The following is a 23,234-nucleotide window of genomic DNA, read 5'->3' as shown; positions in this document are numbered from 1 at the left end:
ACCTTGGCAACACTGGACAGCAGGGCAAGGAGACGTTCTCCTGTTCTGTTCGAACTACAACGTTTTCTCTATCCCCATTCTTCACTAAAGTGTACTCCAGAGGTTAGGTGATGTATTGGTCAAGTTTTAACTATGTTACCTCCCCCTGCCACCCTGGTAGAAATTACATGGAGAAAATCTGCTCATCTATGTATATTTCAGCAGCCGTGGTAAGAGAGAATACTGGGGATGCTAGTAGCTTTATATTTTAAAACTTCAGAATTAACTTGCTTACATGAAGCTACTACAATGCCAAAACCAGAAATAGGGTCCTATAGAAATGACAGAATAGTGCTGAAAAACATTTTATGGTTTCAACAGAAAATCACCAGTGCATAAATCCAAGTCTATAATAGACTGAACAATGTGCCTAAAATATTCCTATCTGTGTTGATAATGCACAAACTTGTCACATAATTTGGAGCAAATGCCAATGTTAATGTTTCTTCACCTTAAACATATACTTCCTCCATCATTAGTCTGTCATAGTTGCCATATGTTCTAGGAGATGCGCTGCAGCAACCACCAAGATTTCTCCAAAAATAGCTTTCAAACATGCAAGCTCTATCACCAAGAAGAAAAAAGGATTTGAGGTGCATAGGAACATCATCAACAAGTTCCTCTTCGAGCTGTATTCCATTCTGACTTTTACGTGGAGCTACCAGTTTTGGACTGAGGTGGACAAAGTTAAAAATCACTCAACATCAGATTACAGTCCAACAGGTTTATGTGGAAGTACAAGCTTTTGGTGCATTCCTCCTTCATCAGGTAGCTAGTGAGGCAGAATCATAAGACACAGAATTTACAGCAAAAATCAAAATGTCATACAACTGATGCGATGTATTGAACACACCTGGAATGCTGTTAAGTCTTTAATCACTTAGAATGGGTTGCAGGTTTTGATTCATTAATATTTTAATCCCAGAACTTCTTTCAAGTCACATTCCTGAGATAACTTAAGATTTTATAAAAATGGTGACATCTCAGCTCAGACAATGCATTAAAGCTGTGAGGTTAGAGTCTGTGTGTATTCCAACCTTGAGTCAGACTGGTTCTATTTATAAAGTATGAATTTATAAAATGCCACCTGGACTGACTGCCTGCAGACTGTGTGCTTTTTGAACAAAATACAATGAATCTCCAAATACAAATCTGCAAATGCATAATTTACCCCATAGACGTACATGTGTGTGCATGCTTGTGAGGCAGAGGGAGAGTCAGAGAGTATGTGAGTGTGTGTGTGTAGCATGAGAGTGGGTGCATGCGCATGTGATGGAGTATTCTTGTGAGAGAGGAGAGAGAGTATGCGAGTGCATGTGTGGCATGAGAGTATATGCATGCGCGTGTGACAGAGTATATGCCTGTGACAGGGTGTGTGCTTGAGTGTGGGAGTGTGTGTCTCAGAGAGAGAGAGTCTGCACGAGTGTGAGTGTGATCGTGTGTAGGAGTGCATGTGTATGTGTGCTTATGTGTGTGTGCATAGTACAGTAGGGTCACCTGCAGTGTGACATGAACCCAAGATCCTGGTTGAGGCCGTCCTCATGGGTACCGAATTTGGCTATCAGCCTCTGCTCACCAACTCTGCATTGTTGCCTATCCCAAAGTCCACCTTGGAGGATGGTCAGCCAAAGATCTAAGGCCAAATGTCCTTGACCACTGAAGTGGTCCCTGACTGGAGGGAACATCCCTCTCTGGTGATAGTTGTGTGGTGTCCATTCATCCATTGTTGTAATACCTGTTGGTCTTGCCAAGGTACCATGCCTCAGGGCATCCTTGCCTGCAGCTTATGACATAGACAACTTTGGCCGGTTCTGACATGCTACAGCGAGAAACTGTAATGACCTCCTTAGGAGGCAGACAAGAGATACAACCAATAGGGTACCCTTCATTGTCCTGTACTTCCGAGGAGCGGAGAAACTTCTCCATGTTCTTCACAGCTTCAACACATTATCGATAAGGAAGAGCACCTCGCCAAGATCTTTCCAACACCTCTACTTCTCGCCTTTAAAACAACTGCCAAATCTTAAACTGACCACTGCTTGCAGCAAACTGCCCAGCCTTCAGGACATCAACCATAACACGATACAACCACTGCAAGATGTGTCAGAGTGTCGACAATGGATACAACCATTACATGTGTGGACACCACCTACCATGTGAGTCGCAGGTACTCATGTGACTCAGCCAATGTTGTTCGCAGCCAAGTTCAGTACTCATGAGGACAGCCTCAACTGGGATCTTGGGTTCATGCCACACTACAGGTGATTCCACTATACTATATTCTCACAAACTCCTATACACAATCACACTCACGTGGACCCACTCTCATACACATGCACTCTCAGACATACAAACATACATACACACGCCCCCGCCACAGGCATATACTCCGTCACCTACGTGCACACATTCTATCAAGCACGCACACGCTCACACATTCTCTCCCTCTCATGCATGCACGCAGGCACACATACAAGTTTTTGCAATTTTTGAGAAGATTTGTAGCTCAGGTTGAGGTTCAGGTTTTATGTTTGCTTATTGAGCTGAAAACAAACTTGCCAGCTTATAACCCAAACATATAAGTCTATGAGGTGAATGTGCATTTGCAGATTTATATTTGCAGATACATTCTATTTTGTTCAGCAAGCACACAATCTGTAAACAATCAGTTCATGTGACATTTTATAATTCTTACTTTGGAAATAGAAGCAGTCTGACTCAAGGTTGGAATACAGACAGACTCTAAACTCACACCTTTAATGCACTGTCTGAGCTGAGATTCACCTTTTTTATAAAACCTTAAGTTATCTCGGGTATGTGACTTGAAAGAACTTCTGGGATTTACATTTTAATGAATCAAAACCAGCAACCCATTCTAAGTGATTAAAGACTAAACAGCATTCTAGGTGCGTTCAGTACATCGTGTCAGTTGTAACACACTTTGATTTTTTTTTTTACTATAAATTCTGTGTCCTATGATTCTGCCCTGCTGGCTATCTGACGAAGGAGCAATGCTCCAAAAGCTTGTACTTCCATATAAACTTGTTGGACTATAACCTGGTGTTGTGTGATTTTTAATTCTGACTATTGCCATTGTTTCACTGTCACCAGACTGAAATCTTGGATGTCTCTGTCTAATGTCCTATAGTATAGTACAGACTACAGTGGTTCAAGAAGGCAGAAATGGGTAATATACGCTGGCCTTACTATCAACACCTACATCCCATAAACAAATAAAAAAGAAAATCAGCATTACTTTAACAATGATTTCTTTTCTTCATTTACTGAAGAGAGTCATAGAGATGTACAGCACGGAAACAGACCCTTCCGTCCAACTTGTCCATGCCGACCAGGTATCCTAACCTAATCCAGTCCCATTTGCCAGCACTTGGCACATATCCCTCCAAACCCTATTCATATACCCATCCAGATGCCTTTTAAATGTTGTAATAGTACCAGCCATCACCACTTCTTCTCGCAACTCATTCCATATACGCACCACCCACTGCGTGAAAAAGTTTACCTTTAGGTCCCTTTTATATCTTTCTCCTCTCACCCTAAACCCTCTAGTTCTGGACTCCCCCACCCCAGGGATATTACTTTGTCTATTTATCCTATCGATGCCCCTCATGATTTTTAAAACCTCCATTAGGTCACCCCTCAGCCTTTGATGCTCCAGGGAAAACAGCCCTGACTATTCAGCCTCTCCCTATAGCTCAAATCTTCCAATCTTGGCAACATCATTGTAAATCTTTTCTGGACCCTTTCAACTTTCACAACATCTTTTGATAGGATGGAGACCAGAACTGCATGCAATATTCCAACAGTGGCCTAACCAATGTCCTGTACAGCCCTAACATGACCTCCCAACTCCTGTACTCACTGCTCCGATCAATAAAGGAAAGCATACTAAACGCCTTCTTCATTATCCTTTCTACCTACGACTCTACTTTCAAGGAGCTATGAACCTGCACTCCAAGGTCTCTTTGTTCTGCAAAACTCCCTAGGACCTTATCATTAAGTGTATAAGTCCTGCTCTGATTTGTCTTTCCAAACTGCAGCATCTTGCATTTTTCTAAACTAAGCTACATCTGCCACTTCTCAGCCTATCGGCCCATCTAACAAAGGATTTTGACATACTGAAATGACGCATCAGTGCGCAAAATTACAGAGATTCTATTTTGTAAAGGGCACCAAAATGAGTAAATTGTTCAAACGGGGCTGAAGATAACATTTAGTCTGCATTAGGTTTGGAGTATTTGCCTGCTTGATACTTAATAACATATGAGGAGAAAGTGAGGTCTGCAGATGCTGGAGATCAAAGTTGAAACTTTATTGCTGGAACAGCACAGCAGGTCAGGCAGCATCCAGGGAACAGGAGATTCGACGTTTCGGGCACAGGCCCTTCTTCAGGCCCTTCCTGAAGAAGGGCCTGTGCCCGAAACGTCGAATCTCCTGTTCCCTGGATGCTGCCTGACCTGCTGTGCTGTTCCAGCAATAAAGTTCAAACTTAATAACATACCCACTCTAAAGTCAGTTGTAGTACCAACTGTCGCAGTAAATGTTTTAAATATTCTACTAGTATTCTCTTATAATTACTATACATTTTGCAAGATACAAATAAAAAAGTTGAGTATTATAAAGGAAAAAATAAATAAAGCTTGAAGGATTAAGAGGCTAATAATACCAAACAGCTAGTGACAAATCCACTCTGAGGGATCAACGGGCAGAACTTCAGCACATCTTTGGTGAAGTGTGGGTTCTATCCACTCCAAAGGCCTATATTTGAGTCTGATAAATTTTCCAGGGTGCAGTTCATGTAAATAATATCACCAGTGTCCTGGTGAAATTCCAGTTTGTTGAACAATCTGCTTCATAGTGGCAGAAAAATCAATGCAACAGCCCACATCACACCAGAATCAAAATGTAGTTCTTAACATAGAAAACAGGAGCAAGAGTAAGCTATTTACCACTTTGCCATTCAGCATGATGATTGCTGACTTTCTAGCTCAATGTCATGCTCATCGCCACCTTTAGCCTTTAGAAATCAAACAGCAATTCGGCTTCCAAAGCCTCCTCCGGTACAGAATTCCACAGGTTCAGCACCTTCTGACTGAAGAAAATTCTCCGGAACTCAGTCCAAAATGGTCTACCTTATTTCCTGGGAACATGGTCTCAAATCCTTAACCAAATCATTTCTGCATCAAGTCTGTCCACTAGATTTTTTTTTATGTGGTTCAATTATATACCCTTTCATTATTCTAAACTCCAGTGAATATAGATCCAAACTCACATCATATGACTAACTTACCATTCTAGGTATCAGTTTGTGAAAGTTCATTGTATTCCCTCTTTGGCAAGTACAACTTTTCTTCAGTAAACAGATCAAACTTGCACTTAATATTACAAGCATGGGCTTTCAAGGCACTATACAAATGCACCAAGACTTTTTTGATCCCCTACTAAAACATCTTGGAATGAAAGCAAAAGAACCATTTCCTAATAGCTTGCTGCACCTGACATGCTTGTTTTCAGTCACCACTGTACAAGGACACCCAGGTCCCTGTGCACATCAAATTTACCCAATCTTTCAGCACAGGAGAGATGGTGGAATAATGGTACTGTCACTAGACAAGCAATCCAGAACTTCAGGTTAATATTGTGGACATGAGTACAAATCTTACCATGGCAAACAGTGAAATCAGAAATCAGTAAAAATCTGAAATAAATGGCTAGTCTAATGGTGGCTATGTGATCACTGTCAGTTGTCATATATCATTAATGTCCTTTCAGGAAGGAAATCTGCCATCTTTACCTGGTCTGGTGTATATGCAACTCCAGATCTACAAAGTGGTTGACTCTAAAATGCTCTCTAGACAATTAAGGATTCTGTTTCTCCTACCAAAGTGGACATCACCACAATTATCAATATAATTTTCTCACTCACTCAACTTGTCGAAATTGATGTAAAAACCTCTTTACATCTTCCCCACAACTCACAATTGAATCAACTTTTCTGTGGTCAACAAACTTGGTAGGTCCAAAATATTGATATACATTGAGAGAAGGGAACCCGAGTGCTGATCCATCAGCCACCTTCCACACTGAAAATGGCCCATTTATTCCAATTCTCAACTCCTGTCTGTTAACTAATTCTTAATCATGCCAGTATATTACCACCAATCCTATCTACTTTAATTATGTACACTAACTTCCTATGCAGAACTTTACCAAACACTTTCTAAAATTCAAATATACCACAAACACTTTTCATCTATTCTGCTAGTTGCATCCTGAAAAGCACACCATTAAGGTTTGCCAAACATAATTTCACTATCGTAAATCCTTGCTGTCTTTGTGTAATACCAGTGACATTTTCCATGATATTCTACCATCACAACCTCTGTTATATAGAGTTCAACACTTTCCCTACTGCTGATGTAAATGAATCTATAAATTTCTGCTTTCCTCCCAACTTTATTTTTTAAACGGTGGGGTTACACTTGCCACCTCCAATCTGCTAGGGCTATTCCAAAATCTACAGAATTTTGGAAGATTACAATTAATGCATCCACTATTTCTTTGACAACCTCCTTTGGCACACTAGGTTGTAAATTTTTTGGATCTGGGAATTTATCAGCTTTCAGTCCCTTTAATTTCTCCACTTACTTTATTTAATATTAGTCTCCTTCAATTCCTCCTTCCCAACAGAGCCTTGTTTCTCTAGCATCTGTGAAGTTATCAGGGTTCTAATCTATGAAGCCAGAACTAAAGTGGTTTAATTTCTGTGCCATTTCCTTGTTCTTCATTATCAATTTTCCTGTTTCAGATTGTCAGGGACCTTCATTTCTCTTCCTTTTTATACACTTTCAGAAACTTTTACAAGTTGCTTTTACATTCCTTGCAAGTTTATTCACACACTGTATTTTTCTACTCTCAATCTTTGCTGAATCCTAAACTGCTCCCAGTCTTCAGGATTGCTACAGTAAAACAAAAAACTGTGGATGTTGAAGATCTGAAACAAAAACAGAAATTGCTGGAGAAAATTCAACAGGTCTGACAACATCTGTGGAGAGATAGCAGAGTTAACGTTTCAAGTCTAGGGACCCCTCTCTTGTTGTTTTTCCTCAGGATTCCTACTTTTTCCAACAACTACAAATCATGTTTCAATATAATAGTATCATCAATTTCTTTTGTTAGCCATGGTTGGGCAACTTTTCCTGTTGTGTTCTTTCTCTTGAAAAGAATGTCTAACGGTTACAATGCACACTTTTGTTCAATAACTATTAATTATTGCTTATCCTCTGTCATGCCTTTTAATTAAGTTACACAATGTATCCCAGCCAGTGTAATCCTTCGTGCCTTGGTACGTTTTTTTAAGACCTAAGAATTCTAGTTTCAGATTTGATGACTTCACTTTCTGTCATAATGATGAGTTCTATTGTGTTATGGTCAATTATTCCTCAAGAACCTATCACAAAAGATTATTAATTAACCCTTTATCAGTACACAAAGCCAAATCAAGGATGACCTGTTCCTCTGGTTGGTTCCTCAAAATTCTGATGTTAAAAAAAACCTTGTACACAGTCCAGGCATTCAAAATGCAGTGAAAAGTTTTTGAAGTCGCCATACTACGATGCCCAAATTAATAACTGAAGTCACGAACAGCAAGTAACAAGAAAACGTTCACCACAGTTCGATAAACAGCTACTGAATTTGGGGTATACTGGAAAACCAGGTCGAAATCACCACTCAGGGCCGAGCTGAGACCTCCATGCTGGGCTGCTGGAAGATACAGAAGCACCTCCAAAACATGGATGAGACCTCGTGCTGGGACAAGACTTTCATATTGGGCTGCTGGAATACCCATAAGCCACCAAAGACCTCCATGTTGGGACAGGACCTCCATGCCAGGCCAAGACCGCCCATCCCTGACAAGACCGCCACACCAGGAGACCACCCAACAGGCTTAAACTGCCATTCTGGGCCGCTGGAAGCCACATTGTTGCTGGGCCTGGACCGGAGAAGATGCCTTCCGCTGAAGTTGTTAAAAGAAGGGAAGGTACCATAATAAATGGAAGCATCTTTTAAAAATCATAGGAAGAGGAAAAAAGAAAGCAGAGAGACAAGCTCCAGACTCCTGGGCTGAGGAGCTCACATGTTGCATTACTTCTCCATTGCACTACTACACATGATACAAGATATGATAGGAGAATGAAACTGGTAAACCGGACCAGCCCAGAAATTACTGAATAAAAATAGACTGTGCATCGTTAAAGCCTGGAAGTAGGCTTCTGGGATTCACTGCTTTGGCTCTTACATCTGGAAGGAGCCTATCAATAAATAAAGTGATTTTTGAGACCCGTAAACCATACACAGCATTAATCAAAAAGGAGGAAAAGGAAACTGAATGACAACTAAAAATAAAGGCTGCTGATTGTGATGAATATTGACACATCTTTCAAGAAGTTTCCATTCTTCCAGCAGTTATTTGTACAGCTTTAAAATGACCTACAAATGGGGGGCATTGATAGGTTGAATAGCCAAGGTCTTTTTCTTAGGGTGAGGCAGTCCAAAACTAGAGGGCATAGGTTTAATGTGAGAGGGGAAAGATTTAAAAAGGATCTGAGGGGCAACTTTTTCATGGAGAGGATGGTGCGTGAATGGGACGAGCTGTAAGAGGAAGTAGTAGAGACTGGTACAATTACATCATTTAAAGGGCATCCGGATGGGTATATGAATAGGAAGGGGTTAGATGGATATGTTCCAAATGCTGGCAAATGGGACTAAGTCAGATTGGGATATCTGGTTGGCGCAGATGAGTTGGACCGAAGGGTCTTTTTTTTGTTGTATGACTCCAAGTCACCTATTAAGAGTTTAGCATTGCGCATTGTTTAAAAAAAAGAGTAACAACATAAACTTCTCAGTTCAGGAAATTTGCTATAATTAGTCCATCTCATTTTACATTTTCCTGCAATGATTGCGGTAAAGTTGCTACAGTCCCAGAGGACCATGTTGCTGCTCTCTCAATGCCGAGAGATGACTGGTGGTGGTTTAACCTGGAGGTCACCATGCCTCAGGTGAAGGGATGAAATTGAGAAGGCAGGAACTTGATGGTGACCTCAGGTTAGAACATGATTTAGGTACAGTACAGCTCAAAAACTATTTCTCAACAGACTTCTCACCAGCAAAGTGAAAATTTCAATAAGGAAAATATTTCTTGGAAATAGATTTTGAATCAGACTGGGAAAAAAAAGTGTCTTGCTGAAAGAAAAGGTACAAAAAAGATCTGAAATCATCTCACAAACCATCATATTCCAAGTTCAGCAGGGGTAAAATTAAAAAAACCTGCTCAAATCTAAATTTAGAAAGAACCATTTAGACACATGGTCACAGTCATTTCAGTGCGCACATGGTGTGGTTCAAGAGTGAAAATGGGAATATATACAACTTAAACAAAAACATCTGTAAACATAAATACTTCAACAATTGAAGAAAAATGATCACTTGGGGCTTAAAGAGCTTGCTACAAAGTTATGCCTGCAAAATGTAACAACTAATTTAAAGATGCTTCATTTGTTTCAGAAGAAATGATCAAATTCTACATCTAATAGTACTCTGACAGATGATGACTGAGCATCAGTCCAAAAAGTTATATTATTGTTTGGTACATAAAGGTACTGACAAAATTGAATGAAATCGGAAACGAAAATGCTCAAGGTAGCCCTGGCAGCAAATTCAACCGAGAAATATCAGGTCAATACCAAACCATGCTTCAAAGAAGCCTGCTATTAATGTGTACAGCTTCTACACTAGCAGTCATCTCAGGAGCAAACTAGTAAATAAATTATCTCACGTTTTAAGCATTGGTCCATTTACATGGAAACAAAGAATATGAGCAGGAATTTGAGGTTTAGCAAATTGTGCTCACATTAAGCATAGTTAAAGGCACATTTACTAAAGAAATCAAGCATATTTTACTTTTCTGAATACATTTTAAAGAAGTTAGTAAGACATTAAAAATATGACTTCACTTTTGAAGCGGGCTGTTGAACTTTGATTTCCTGTGAATCAGAGGCAGAATCTGACTTGGTGCTCGCAGAACTAGGCTTCTCTTTCTTCTTTTTCTGCTTTTTCTTCTTCTTTCTGGCCCCAGTTTCCCCTCCAGGACTTCTGTCAGCAAATTTAGATAAAATAAGGAGAAAATTACCATTTACAACAACCAGCCCCTTCATCATAAAGAACTTAAATATTACTGAAAAGAGAGACATATTACTAGAACATTTTGTCTTACAATCATCACAGCAAACGTAAGATTGCTGAATTTCAAATGATCACAACAATTTATACCATAAGCGAAAAGAGTGAAAACAAGCTGATAAATCAACCTTGGTTAATGAAGGCGTTGCTAAGGAGAAAGCTGCAGGAAATGATAAGCTCCCAAGCTTCTGGTAATTCAAAAAGGCACAAAGCTTAAATATGGTCCTCCTGTTTGTAAAGGGACCCCTACACATGAATGCATATCACTTCTTGCATATCACTAAATGAGTCACATTGCAAGTTTGATTATCTTAAATTAGTTGTTCATACAGCTATTAGTGCATTCAGGACTGTGCAGCAAGTGTTACCCAATTGCAAAATGATGGCTTACAGGTGGCATATTGCTTTGTGTTTTGGAAAAGTACGCTATTTGAGCATGGCCTGTGTGAGCTAATAAAACAAAGATTTTGTGGGATGATCACTAAAATCATTAGCATAATGTTTCCACACTGCTATAACAGAAAACTGGTACTCATACTAAGGCATCTGACATAAATATAGTAATAGTTTGCTCTGATGAACTCAAATCATAGGCAACCTCAGCATAGAAAGAGGCCATTTGACGTCTGAAAAGCTAAGTACAGTTGATCAAGAGACTGCCTTTATCCACACTGCACATTACTCTTTCAGAAAATTCCAATAAATTGGCGAAATATGATTTCAATTTTACAAAACCATGCTGGCATGTTCTGATTATCTTAAGTAGTTCCACATGTCCAGTTATAACCTCCATTATGATTGATTCTAACACCTTTCCCACAACAGATGACAAGCTAACTGGTCTGTAATTTCCTGTTTTCTGTCTCCCTCCTTTCTTGAATGGATGGGTTATGTTTTGTTATTTTTTTACTCTAATGGGCATGTCCCACTGGTTGCGACATGAAGGTTCATCGAGGAGGGACTGGAAAGAATTCTCATGCTTGCCAATGAAGTTCAACTACAGAGTTCTCACTAATGACTGAATCATCATCTCATTTTGGTTTTTACTATTTTGCATAAGAAATTTATTTGCAGCAAGATAACAGCAATTTTTAATATCCTTAAAAAGTTTGATTAATAGTTTAAATTATAATAAAATTCATGCAAATGTAAAATTATACTGCTTAAAAAATTCCCTGAGGTTTTGTTTTTAATCGCAGTGGTATCAGGGTTTATTGACAAAATGTTGGTGGCCCATACAAAATTGGTGCAGGAGCAGGCCATTCAGCCCTTTGACCTACTCCACTATTCTCATATCCTTACATTCTGATCCCTGGTTCTGGACTCCCCAGTCTTTGGGAACATCCTTCTTGTCTTGTCCCATTGGAATTTAATCAATCTCTATGAGCCACCATCCTCTCATTCTTCTGAACTCCAGTGAATATAGTCCTAACTTATCCAGTCTCTCTTCATACATCAGTCCTGTCATCCCAGAAATCAGTCTGATAAATCTTTGTTGCACTTCCTTCAAAGCTAGAACATCCTTCCTCAGACAAGGAGATCAAAACTACATAGAAGTGCACAATGTTCAGTATTGGGGTGGCATGGTGGCACAGTGGTTAGCACTGCTGCCTCACAGCGCCAGAGACCTGGGTTCAATTCCCACTTCAGGCAACTATCTGTGTGGAGTTTGCACATTCTCCCCGTGTCTGCGTGGGTTTCCTCCGAGTGCTGCGTGGGTTTCCTCCCACAGTCCAAAAAAAAAATGTGCAGGTCAGGTGAATTGGCCATGTTAAATTGCCCATAGTGTTAGGTAAAGGGGTCTGGGTGGGTTGTTCTTCGGAGGGTCGGTGTGGACTTGTTGGGCTGAAGGGCCTGTTTCCACACTGTAAGTAATCTAATCAAATCCTTTGTGACTCCTCAGACACTGAAACAGTCCATGTTCAAATACAAAAAGATACGGACAATATCCAAATTTGGGGTGAAAAGTGGCAAGTAACATTCACAACACCAAGTAATGCCAGGCAATGACCATCTCCAATCAGACACAGTCTAACCACCACACCTTGAAATTCAATGACGTGACCATCACTGAATGCCCATAATCAACATCCTAGGGGTTACCACTGACTTGAAACTGAACATCATATAAACAGTGGCTACAAGGGTAGGTCAGAGGCTTAAAGAACAAAAGAAAGTACAGCACACACCAAGTCAGGCCCTTCCGCCCTCCAGGCCTGCGCCAACACAGTTTGCCCTTTCATACTAAAACTGTCTTCATTTACAGGATCCTTATCCCTCTATTCCCTTCCTCGGCTTGTATTTGTCCAAGTGTTTCTTGAATGCTACAAAAGTGTCTGCTTCCACCACCTCTTCTGGCAGCACGTTCCAGGCATTCTGTGTGAGAAAAATTTGCCGTGCACATTCCTTTCTTTTGAATAAATATATTTATTAGCAATTTTTTTAACTTTACAAACATATACAATTATTGAAAGATACAATCAATAACAAATATCAGTTTAATAAAAAGAAAAAAAACTCAAATTACAATACGACTGTCTACTAACTACTAATCTACCATATAATACAAAACAAACCCTAACACTGTGCAAAGCAACACCAATAAATAAGCAAATAACTAATAGATAAAAAAAAAAGCAAAAACAAAAAAAACACAGAATGCAGAACTGCTATGCTCGGTGCAAAGCTCCCAAACAGAGGAATGGGTGGCCTTGCACATTCCTTTTAACATTCCCCCTCGCACCCTAAACCTGTGTTCCCTAGTAATTGACCCCTCCACCGGAGGAAAATGCCTCATACATTCCATTCCATTCCCAATCATTTAAACTTCTATCAGGGCACAGCTCAGCCTCCTGCATTCTAATGAAAATCGACCCAGTCTATCCAACCTTTCTTCATAGCTAAAATCCCTCACACAATCCTGGTAAACTTCTTCTGTACCCTGTCCAAAGCATCCACGTCCTTTTGGTAATATAGTGACCAGAACTGTACGCAATATTCCAAGTGTAACATAACTTGCCTATCCTTACACTCAATGCCCTTTCCAATGTAGGCAAGCATGCCACAGGCCTTATCTACTGATGCCACCTTCAGTGATCTGTGGACCTGCACACCCAGATCCCTCTGCAGATCAATACTCTTAAAGGTTCTGCCATTCGCTGTATAATTTCCATCTACAATTGACCTTCCAAAATGCATCACGACCTATTTGTCCAGATGAAACTCCATCCACCATTTTTCAGCCCATGCCTCCAACTGATCTATTGCCTATTGTATCTTCTGACAATCCTCCTCACTATTCACAACTCCACCTATCTTTGTATAGTCTGCAAACTTACAAATTAGACCAGCCATATTTTCCTCCAAATCACATATGTAGACCATGAGCAGCAGAGGTCCCAAACACCACTAGTCACAACCCTCCATTCTGAAAATTATCCTTCCACTGTTACCACCTGTCTCCAATGACTAAGCCAGTTCTGTATCCAGTTCACCTCTGATACCATGTGACTTCTCTTTTTGTACCAGTCTATAGTGAGTAACTCACCTCCTGACTCCCCAAAGTCTGTCCACCATTTACAAGGCACAAATCAGGAATGTGACAGAATAATCCCCAATTGCCTGGATGGGCATAGCTCCAACAACACTCAATAGTGACATGATCCAGGCTAAAGTAACCTGCTTGACTGGCACTACATTCACAAATGTCTACTCTCTCAACTACTGATGTTCAGTAGCAGCAATGTGTACTATTTACAAGATGCAGTGCAGAAATTTGCCAAAGATCCTTAGTAGCATCTCCCAAACCCACAACCACTTACACTTAGAAGGCGGCAGATAGAGGAACAATACCACCTGCAAGTTCCCCTTCAATCCACTGACTTGGAAATATATTGCCATTCCTTCAGTGTCACTGGGTCAAAGTCCTGGAATTTCCTCCCCCACAGCATTGTGGGCCTATCTACAGCACAGGGACTTCAGTGGTTCAAGAAGGCAGCTCAGCACCACCTTCTCAAGGGTAACTATGATGGGCAATAAATGGTGGCCCAGCCAGAAATGCCCGAATTCCAATAATGAATAAAGTTCAAAAAATACTCCAGGTGGTAAGGGGAGGAGGCCAGAAAATGGAGTTGAGTCTGAGATGAGGTCAGCCATTGAATAGCGAAGCAGGGTCAAGGGGCACTTGCCTACTCCTGCTCCTGGTTCTTATGTGCGATTTCACCAAGGCCATATAGAGCAAGACATCCCTGCTCCGGTACTTCAGTCCACTCATCATGAAGGCCAACATACCAATTGCTTTCTGCAAAGTTTACTTCATCTGCAGATATTTTTAATAAACCTGTTCAGACCAACATACCCCTGGAACAGATGGGACTTGAACATGGGCCTTATGACTCAAAGACTGGTTTGTACCACTGTACCACAAAAGCTCAACTTCTTACTTTCAGTGACTGGTGTGCAAGAACATCCAGACCGTGTTGCAACCCCTCTTTCCCAAACTATCACCATACAGATAATAATCTTCCTCATGCTTTTGTTAATAAAGTGGATAACTTTACATTTATCCACACTGTACATCATCTACCATGCATTTGCCCACTCAGTAAACTTGTCTAAATCACACTGAAACATCTCGACATCCTCCTCACAGCTCACCTCCCACCCAGTTTTGTGTCATCTGCAAATTTATAGACATTACATTTAGTTCTCTCATCCACTGATTAATATATATTATGAATAGCCGGGGTCCAAGCATTGGTCCTTGTGTTATCTCACTAGTCAGTACCTGCCACTTGGAAAATTACTTCTGTCTGCTGACCAGTATCCTGTCCATGTCAGAACCCTATTCCCAAACCCATTTGCCTTAATATAACATACTAGACTCTCATATGGAACAGTATCAAAAGCTTTTGAAAGTCCAAGTAAACCACATCCACTGGCTTCCCCTTATCAACCATACTAGTTATATCCTTAAAAGATTCCATTGGATTTGTCAAGCATGATTTCGCTTTTATGATTGACCCATGCTGACTCTGTCCAATCTTGTGACTGATTTCCAAGTGTTCTGTTGTAAAATCTTCTATAATGAAATCAAGCATTTCCCCCAATACCAATGTCAGGCTAACTTGCCTGTAACTCTGTTTCACTCTTGTTTTAAAATTGTGGGATTACAATAGCTACACGCCAATCCATAGGAACTGTTCCAGAGCCTCTAGAATTTTGAAAGATGAATATCAATCCATCCACTATTTCTAGGGCCACTTTCTTAAATACTTTGGGACGTAGGTTATCAGGCCCTGGTGAATTTATCAGTCTTTAATACCATCAATTTTCTCAACAGCATTTCCCTACAATACTGATTTCAATTAGATCCACCCTTTCACTTGATCTTGAGTTCCCTCATACTTTGGAATGTTATTTGCATCCTCCTTTGTAAAAGCAGGTCAAATTTTGTTCCCCATTATAATTTCCCCTATTTCTGACTGTAACTGATGAACTGTTGAGCGAACGAACATTTACTTATGTTTATTTTTTCCTTTTCGTTTTTTACATTTCTCTTACTCTTTCCTTTTTACAATATTCCTTTTTATAACCTTCACAAACCTTGCAATGTTATTGCGTACCATTATTTATCATTACCATCACTCTGAGAAGGTGGATTTTAAAATAGAGACAAACTGTTTTAGCAGTTCTGTAAGGTTTGTTTAACAAGTCAAAGTCATTTTAGAACAGTAACCTAAATAAATCATTGATCAGAAGGCATGTAACTTCAGTTCACAGCCTACCAGACTCTTGCTGTTTTATTGGATTAAATGTTTATAATGTTGTATTTAGAGCTGAAAATGTGTTGCTGGAAAAGCGCAGCAGGTCAGGCAGCATCCAAGGAACAGGAGAATCGACATTTCGGGCATAAGCCCTTCTTCAGGAACATTGTATTTAGAACAGGAAGATTAAGCACATAATGGCAATTTGTTTAGTTTTGACTTCAGAACAGCAAGTTCCAAGTTACGTCAGAAGAATCTGGACTTTAGATTGGAAGATGGAATAGTTTCTCCTAGCAGCGGAAATTAATTTTATTTTAGTTCTGATCAGAGGAACCAGTCACTTCAGTAGAACGGTTTCCAAGCGGAGAGATCTTTAATGGAAGTATTCAAGCTGTTAAAACTGAGAAAATTTAGGCCCTCAGAATTATGAAACGATAATACGTGAAAACTCACAAAACAATTGTAAAATTGTCCACAGGGTCCATTAAAAGAAATCGGAAGGGATCATTTAAGTAGAAACTTGAGTTTGGTAGGTGTTATAATTAGCTGAAAATGTGTTGCTGGAAAAGCACAGCAGGTCAGGCAGCATCCAAGGAGCAGGAGAATCGATGTTTCGGGCATAGGCCCTTCTTTGGCCATTCCTGAAGAAGGGCTCATGCCTGAAACGTCGATTCTCCTGCTCCTTGGATGCTGCCTGACCTGCTGCGCTTTTCCAGCAACACATTTTCAGTTCTGATCTCCAGCATCTGCAGTGCTCACTTTCTCCTAGGTGTTATAATTACTCTGGAGTCAGTATCTGTAATAGGTAGTGTTGGGAAACAATTATTTTGCCACCTGTGTTCAGAACCTTTTAAACTCTCTTCTATATTGTTTGATTTGCTTCTGCCTCTTTTGTGTAATAAATTTAGGTTCTGCTATTAAACAACATCTGCAGCCTTGTATGAATATGTGATCAAGCACAATGTTAACTATAGATCTATCAGGCAGGCTTCATTCTGGGATCTGATTTGTTCTGTAGGGCCATAGATGGGATCATAACACTCTCTAATCCCTTACAATAAAGCTAACATTCTATTTACCCTCCTAATTACTTGAAGTAGCTGCACTCTGAGATCCATATAAAAGGGCACCCAGATCCCAATGTACCACAGCATTTCGCAGTCTCAACTTAAACAATAACCTGTTTCATTGTTCCTGCCAAAGTAGCAAACCTCACATTTTTTTTCAATAATATACTCATTTAGCTACATTATGCACTTAGCTTATCTTCTAATCCTTGCAGGCTCTTTGTGTCCTTCTCACACCTTGCTTTCCTACCTTAATTTTATATCAACAACAAATTTGGTAACACCAGTCTTGGTCTCTTTATTCAAGTCACTAATTAGTTGAGACAATGGTTTTAGTTATGCAATATTTTGCCCATGTTAATTTTATTCTTAGCACCATGAGTTCTTATTTGCTTGGTAACTATTTGAGAGATACCTTATTGAATGCCTTTTCAAAATCAAAATATACATTACTGGTTCCCTTTTCTCTGCCTTACATGTTATATCCTCAAGGAAGCTGAAAATGTGTTGCTGGAAAAGCGCAGCAGGTCAGGCAGCATCCAGGGAACAGGAGAATCAACGTTTCGGGCATAAGCCCTTCTTCAGGAATGAGGAATGAGTTCCTCAAGGAACTCCAAAGAAATCTGTCAAACAAAATGTCTCTTCCATGAAACTGTGTTCACTCTGCTTAATTTTCTAAACACTACTATTACTTTAATAATGGATTTCAGCATTTTCCCAGAAAGATGCTAGATTAATTGGCATTAGGTTTTATGATTTCTGTCTCATTCCTTTCTTACAAAGGAGTGTTATATTTGCTTTAAAATTACACTAAGTGTTTATGGAATCAACTTCCGCAACATTTAAGGTAGAGTATTCTAGATCTCAACCATACACTGAGTAAAGAACTTCTTCTGATGTGAGATGGTGGTGTAGTACTAACTTCACTGGACTAGTAATTCTGAAACCTTTGGATCAAATCCCTCTGCAGCAATGGTGGAATTTGAATTCAATGGAATAAAAAGCTTATCTCAACTGTTCAATGAATGGCCTTGCAAGTCACTCAGTTCAAGACCAATTAGGGATGGATATCTAATCCTATGAAAAGAATAAATGAAAAAACAGCTTCAGCCAATGTTTTTAAATCTATAATCTCAAGTTACTGACACCTGCCAGGGGAATAGTTTATTTCTACCTACCCTATTATAATACGGCACCTTGGCAGGCAACTCTTCATCTCGGATGTTCCAAGGGAAACAGCCCTAACATCTCAATCTCTCCTCATGACTGAAGTCTCTTGACTTTCGTGACGCCTTAGTAATCTTCTATACTCTGGGATGTTTACATATTTCCTGAAATTGATGCCCCCGAAATTGTCATTGAAAATTCCACTGAGGGCTAAACAGAAACTTGTGTGAAGTTTGCAAACGTTCTCCTTGCTTTAATGTTCAATGACTACTTATAATTTTAAAAAATATGAATTTACAAACTTGGCTGTGGTAGTGTTCAATTGATTGCTGGAAAAACTCAGCAGGTTTTGAAGAAGGATCACTGGACCCGAAACTTTAACCTGCTTTCTCACCACAGACGTTGCCAGACCTGCTACGTTTTTCCAGCAATTTCATTTTTTTGTTGAAGATTGTAGTCAGTTCCACGACACAAACAACAGACTGGAGGCAGGGGCAGGTTACTGAGGAGGAGGATGGAATTGGTAACATGCTGGCTGGAAAGACTTTACTGATTTCTTGACCTTGCAAGCTTCAGATAAGGCGTTGGGGGGCGAGATGCCCCAGACCTGAGCCCAGCCAGTTACCTCCTCCTCCCTCCCACAATTAACCTGCCAAACCCACATGGCGCAGCAGATTCAAGCTGCCAACCTGCATGGTCCAGGGGCGAGATCCTCTCGCTTTATTTACTAGCCCGATGTATACACGGTGCAGGGACTCAATGTCTTCACGGTTTACCTGATAATTGTAGACAGCGCACAAATCCCCGAGCCTCAGGCAAGGCCGGGCCCTGGGCCCCGACTCCCCCAGACACACATCCCCGGGCAACCGCAGGGAGACTCTCCCCCCCGGCCTCCTCCCCGCCGACCACTACCTGTGCGTTTGCTCATTTTCCTCCTCGTTGTCTCCGTCGATGCCGCAGGTGTCGTGGTCGTCCAGCTCCAGGCTCTGCTGACTTGCCGCCGACTCACTGTCCTCCGCCATCGTCCAACCGCCGACCCGCCGTAAACAGCGCCCCCGACAGGCAGGCACAGCTACTGCCCGTGAACACCCCGAAACAGCGCCCCCGACAGGCAGGCACAGTTACTGCCCGTGAACACCCCGGAACCGCGCCCCCGACAGGCAGGCACAGCTGCTGCCTCTGAACGCCCCGAAACAGCGCCCCCGACAGGCAGGCACAGCTACTGCCTCTGAACCGCCCTAAACAGCGCCCCCGACAGGCAGGCACAGCTGCTGCCTCTGAACACCCCGAAACAGCGCCCCCGACAGGCAGGCATAGCTACTGCCTCTGAACCGCCCTAAACAGCGCCCCCGACAGGCAGGCACAGCTACTGCCTCTGAACACCCCGAAACAGCGCCCCCGACAGGCAGGCACAGCTACTGCCTCTGAACACCCCGAAACAATCCAGACCCACAGTCTGGGTGCAGTATCCCACAAACAGTGTGCAATATCCTATAAACAATGCAAACCGGATGCAGTATCCTGCAAATACTCCAAAGCCTCAAACAATGTGCAGTATTCCACAAAAAATCCAGACCCACAAACACCGTGCAGTATCCCACAAACAATCCAGGCTCTCAAACAGTGTGCAGGATCCCACAAACAATCCAGACCCACAAACAATGTGCAGTATCACACAAACTGTTAGAAACGAAAATCGCTTCTCAATAATCGCTCTAGACAAATTCAGGAAAACAAAGTTTTATTAACAAGTCAAGTCTGCAGAGTTGGGCACCCTTGAAGAAAAGGCGCGCTGAGGCTTACAAAGTCTCCCATTATATACAGTACAAGTCCCTCCTCTCCTTGGCTCTAACAAGCCATGAGGTTCACATTCTTAAAAATATCATTATTCTTATCACAAAGTCTGCAACAAATGGCTCCAGAGTCTCTAAAGTTGTTGTTTTTCTCACCCTGTAGTCTTATCAGTCAAAGACTTCAATCTGTAACAGATGTCTCTCGAGTCGTTCCCCTATCCTGGAGTCTTATCAGTCAAGGACTCATCCTTCCCTGCCTGTGTTAATGGTTTCATCAATCAAGGGCCTGTTTGTTTTTACTCTGCTCACAAATTGTCAGCATTCTGCACAATTTAAACTAGCCTGTTTGTTTTTACTCTGCTCACAAATTGTCAGCATTCTGCACAATTTAAACTATTCTACTTTTGAGTATATAAAATGTTCTAGAAAAGAAACAAAAGTTTTGTCTTTTATTATAGATCAGTCTGTGGTCCAGGCACATCTTAAAGTTTAAACCGAAATTACCTCTCACAATTCCACCCTTTTCTTTCTTTAAGATGTGCCTGACCAAGATAAGCCCCCCCTCCCTCAAGGGCCTGAGAAATCCTTGGTCTTTCGCAGCAACATCACTTTAAGTTCCCGCGTCCCATGTTGTGGAACCATCGGAAATTTTCAAAACCGCTTTACCATTATCGTCAATTTCTAGACAGCAGTTTGTCAGGTTAAATTTCCCGCACACACCCCCCTCCGAGGCCAACAGATAATCCAAGGCAAGTCGGTTTTGATATATAGCAGCCCTCATCTGATCTTGCTGCTGAGCCAACAACTCTAGGGCCAGGGCAGTCCGGTTAGTAATGACCTCTACGACCGATTTAACATATAGATAGGAGTACGATATCCCCATGATCCGTCCTGTGCCCACGTAGCCGGCCCGTAGTATTCAATAATCCGGGCCGATGGCCACTCATCCCCCCAATCACCGACTTGGATATCCCTTGGCGACCTACGCAGGGGGTCAAAGAGTTTAACTCCCAAATCATCGCCTTCCTCCCAGGGTAATAGGAAGAATTCAGGTCTTATTAGACCCAGGAAGCATACTCCAGCCCATCCCATGGGCAGTTTGGAATATGCCTGATTACCGCATATCCAAAATAGGCCATCTGGAGCAGGCCCTCCCTGCCTCACAACGTCATCCCACAACTTTTTTACCCCAGGGACGCCCTCATAAGGACCAGGACCACTGCAATTCCAGTATTCGGATTGTTGACCCCGTGGCAGAGTCTGGACAGGATTATTCCAGCATTGATTCCCCTGACAACCACCGCTCCACACTCTTTTCATGCCATCGGAAGGGTCAGCACTTAGCTCGTAAGAGGAGGAATCAGAACGTAACCGAATGCAATTTTGATGATCTCGGTGTGCAATGTACCAAGCAATATTCTCAGGCCACCATACTCGCGTGGCTGCATCCAATATATTCTGACAGGGGCTAATCCCTACCTTCACGGTCCCCTTGCCTTCAATACAGAACTGGCCCTCAGGGCTGTTTGTCAGTCTCCACCCCTGGCTTTTTCTGTCGTTGTCATGAGTCCAAGTGGTTTGCAGCAATTCCCCTATGTCTAAGCTTTGACCAGTCCACGGCCATTGTTCCGACATATGCGGCCCCCCACAGACCCAGCAATTGCTAACATTTAAAACAGTGGCTATTCTAGAGGTGAGATCAATAAACAGGTTTTGTGTAACATCAGGGAGTTCAATCTTTCCTTCTACCTCTGCGTATACAGATGGCACTTTAGGGAGCACGACCGTTCCCTGACGGTCTTGCTCTTTCCCCAACCCCCGATCAGGGATCTGTATCCTGGTCTCCTTGACTCTGTCAACCTGCTCCCTGAGCAACACGGAGGATAGGTCCCACCTCCCAGTTTTGCTAATACACACCCAGCGGTCATTTATAGGGCATCCATGGATTTTGCCACCGTATCCTTTATTATATATCTGATAATAGGGTCTCCCATCCTCCCAACATTCATGGCGTGCACTCACATCGTAACACCTATCGTCCACATAGGAATGGGACACAAATGATCCCGAATAGATTCGAATCCCAAGTCTTACTGTAGTTCGACATTTGTCACATCTCCCCTCACCCTCCCCCACATACAGGAGTAAACTGATCAATATCCCCACCAATACAGTCCAAGTAGAGTTCATTATTGCTGTCTTTTCAGTTTTACCGACAACGGCTTGTCCCCTTGCTCGCATGTCCAGGTGCTTTCTTCTTCAGGCGGAACAGGCCCCTTTATCCTTGATGCGTGGACCCACCCTTTTTCTTTCGTCCGAACAGCTGCTTCAGTTGTTAATAGAACCAGGAACGGTCCTTCCCACCGCGGCTGGAGCTTTTCGGCCTTCCAGGTCTTAACAAGTATCCAATCTCCGGGCTCCACCTTATGCAGGAGGAAGTCGAGCGGCGGAGTCTGAGCCAGGAGACCTTTCCTCCGGAGTTCTGCAAAAGAACGGGATAAGGCCACTAAATAGGTTCGGATAAATACATCCCCCCCTTGTAGAGTGGGACATCTATCAACCGTACTCCAATACGGTAATCCGAACAGCATTTCATAGGGGGAAACCCCGACATCTCGGCGAGGTGCCGTACGTATCCTCAATAGGGCAATGGGCAGGCACTTTGGCCAGGGTAACTTAGTTTCTAACATCAGCTTAGTCAATTGGGTCTTGAGCGTGCCATTCATTCTCTCAACTCGACCCGAACTCTGAGGATGCCAGGGTGCATGGAATTTCCATTGGATACCCAGGGCAGTACAGATCAAATGGTGTAGCTTAGAAATAAAATGCGTCCCGCAGTCGGAGTCGATAGATTCCATTATGCCATATCTCGGGATTATGTTCTCTAACAACAGTCGGGCCACGGTTGGTGCATCGTCTTTGGCAGTTGGGAAAGCCTCTACCCAGTGAGTGAAATGGTCTACTATTACTAGCAGATATTTCCATCTCTGTACTGAGGGTAATTCTGTAAAGTCGACTTGGATCCTCTGAAATGGCCTAATCGCGAGGGGCTGACCACCGGCTGGCATAGAACGCATGGCCTTCTGATTAATACGCCGGCAAGTGGGGCATCCGACTACCTCTTGTTGGGCTAATGTGTATAT

At 41.9% G+C, this 23,234-nt stretch overlaps 1 protein-coding gene across 2 annotated transcripts in view; it reads right to left on the bottom strand.

Moving 5' to 3' along the window:
- The window catches only part of nmt2 (N-myristoyltransferase 2), a 51,468-nt gene extending 32,134 nt beyond the window's left edge, over window positions 1–19,334 (bottom strand). The window contains exons 1-2 of one of the 2 annotated variants that reach the window (XM_087987332.1): window positions 19,211–19,334; window positions 10,074–10,212 (exon numbers count right to left, since the gene is read on the bottom strand). In XM_087987332.1, coding sequence (XP_087843458.1) covers window positions 10,074–10,212; window positions 19,211–19,320 — 249 coding nt within the window. In that variant the 5' untranslated portion in view covers window positions 19,321–19,334. Of the gene's footprint in view, window positions 1–10,073; window positions 10,213–19,210 lie in introns of those variants that run through there. The other variant, XM_087987333.1, reaches the window with a different exon arrangement.
- Between the last annotated feature and the right edge of the window lie 3,900 nt (window positions 19,335–23,234).

This window comes from Chiloscyllium plagiosum, unplaced genomic scaffold (assembly GCF_037043375.1).
Source record: "Chiloscyllium plagiosum isolate Xiang-an unplaced genomic scaffold, Cpla_swu_hap1 HiC_scaffold_5, whole genome shotgun sequence".
Classification (NCBI taxonomy): Eukaryota; Metazoa; Chordata; class Chondrichthyes; order Orectolobiformes; family Hemiscylliidae; genus Chiloscyllium; species Chiloscyllium plagiosum.
This window is presented reverse-complemented; position numbering and strand designations above follow the sequence as displayed.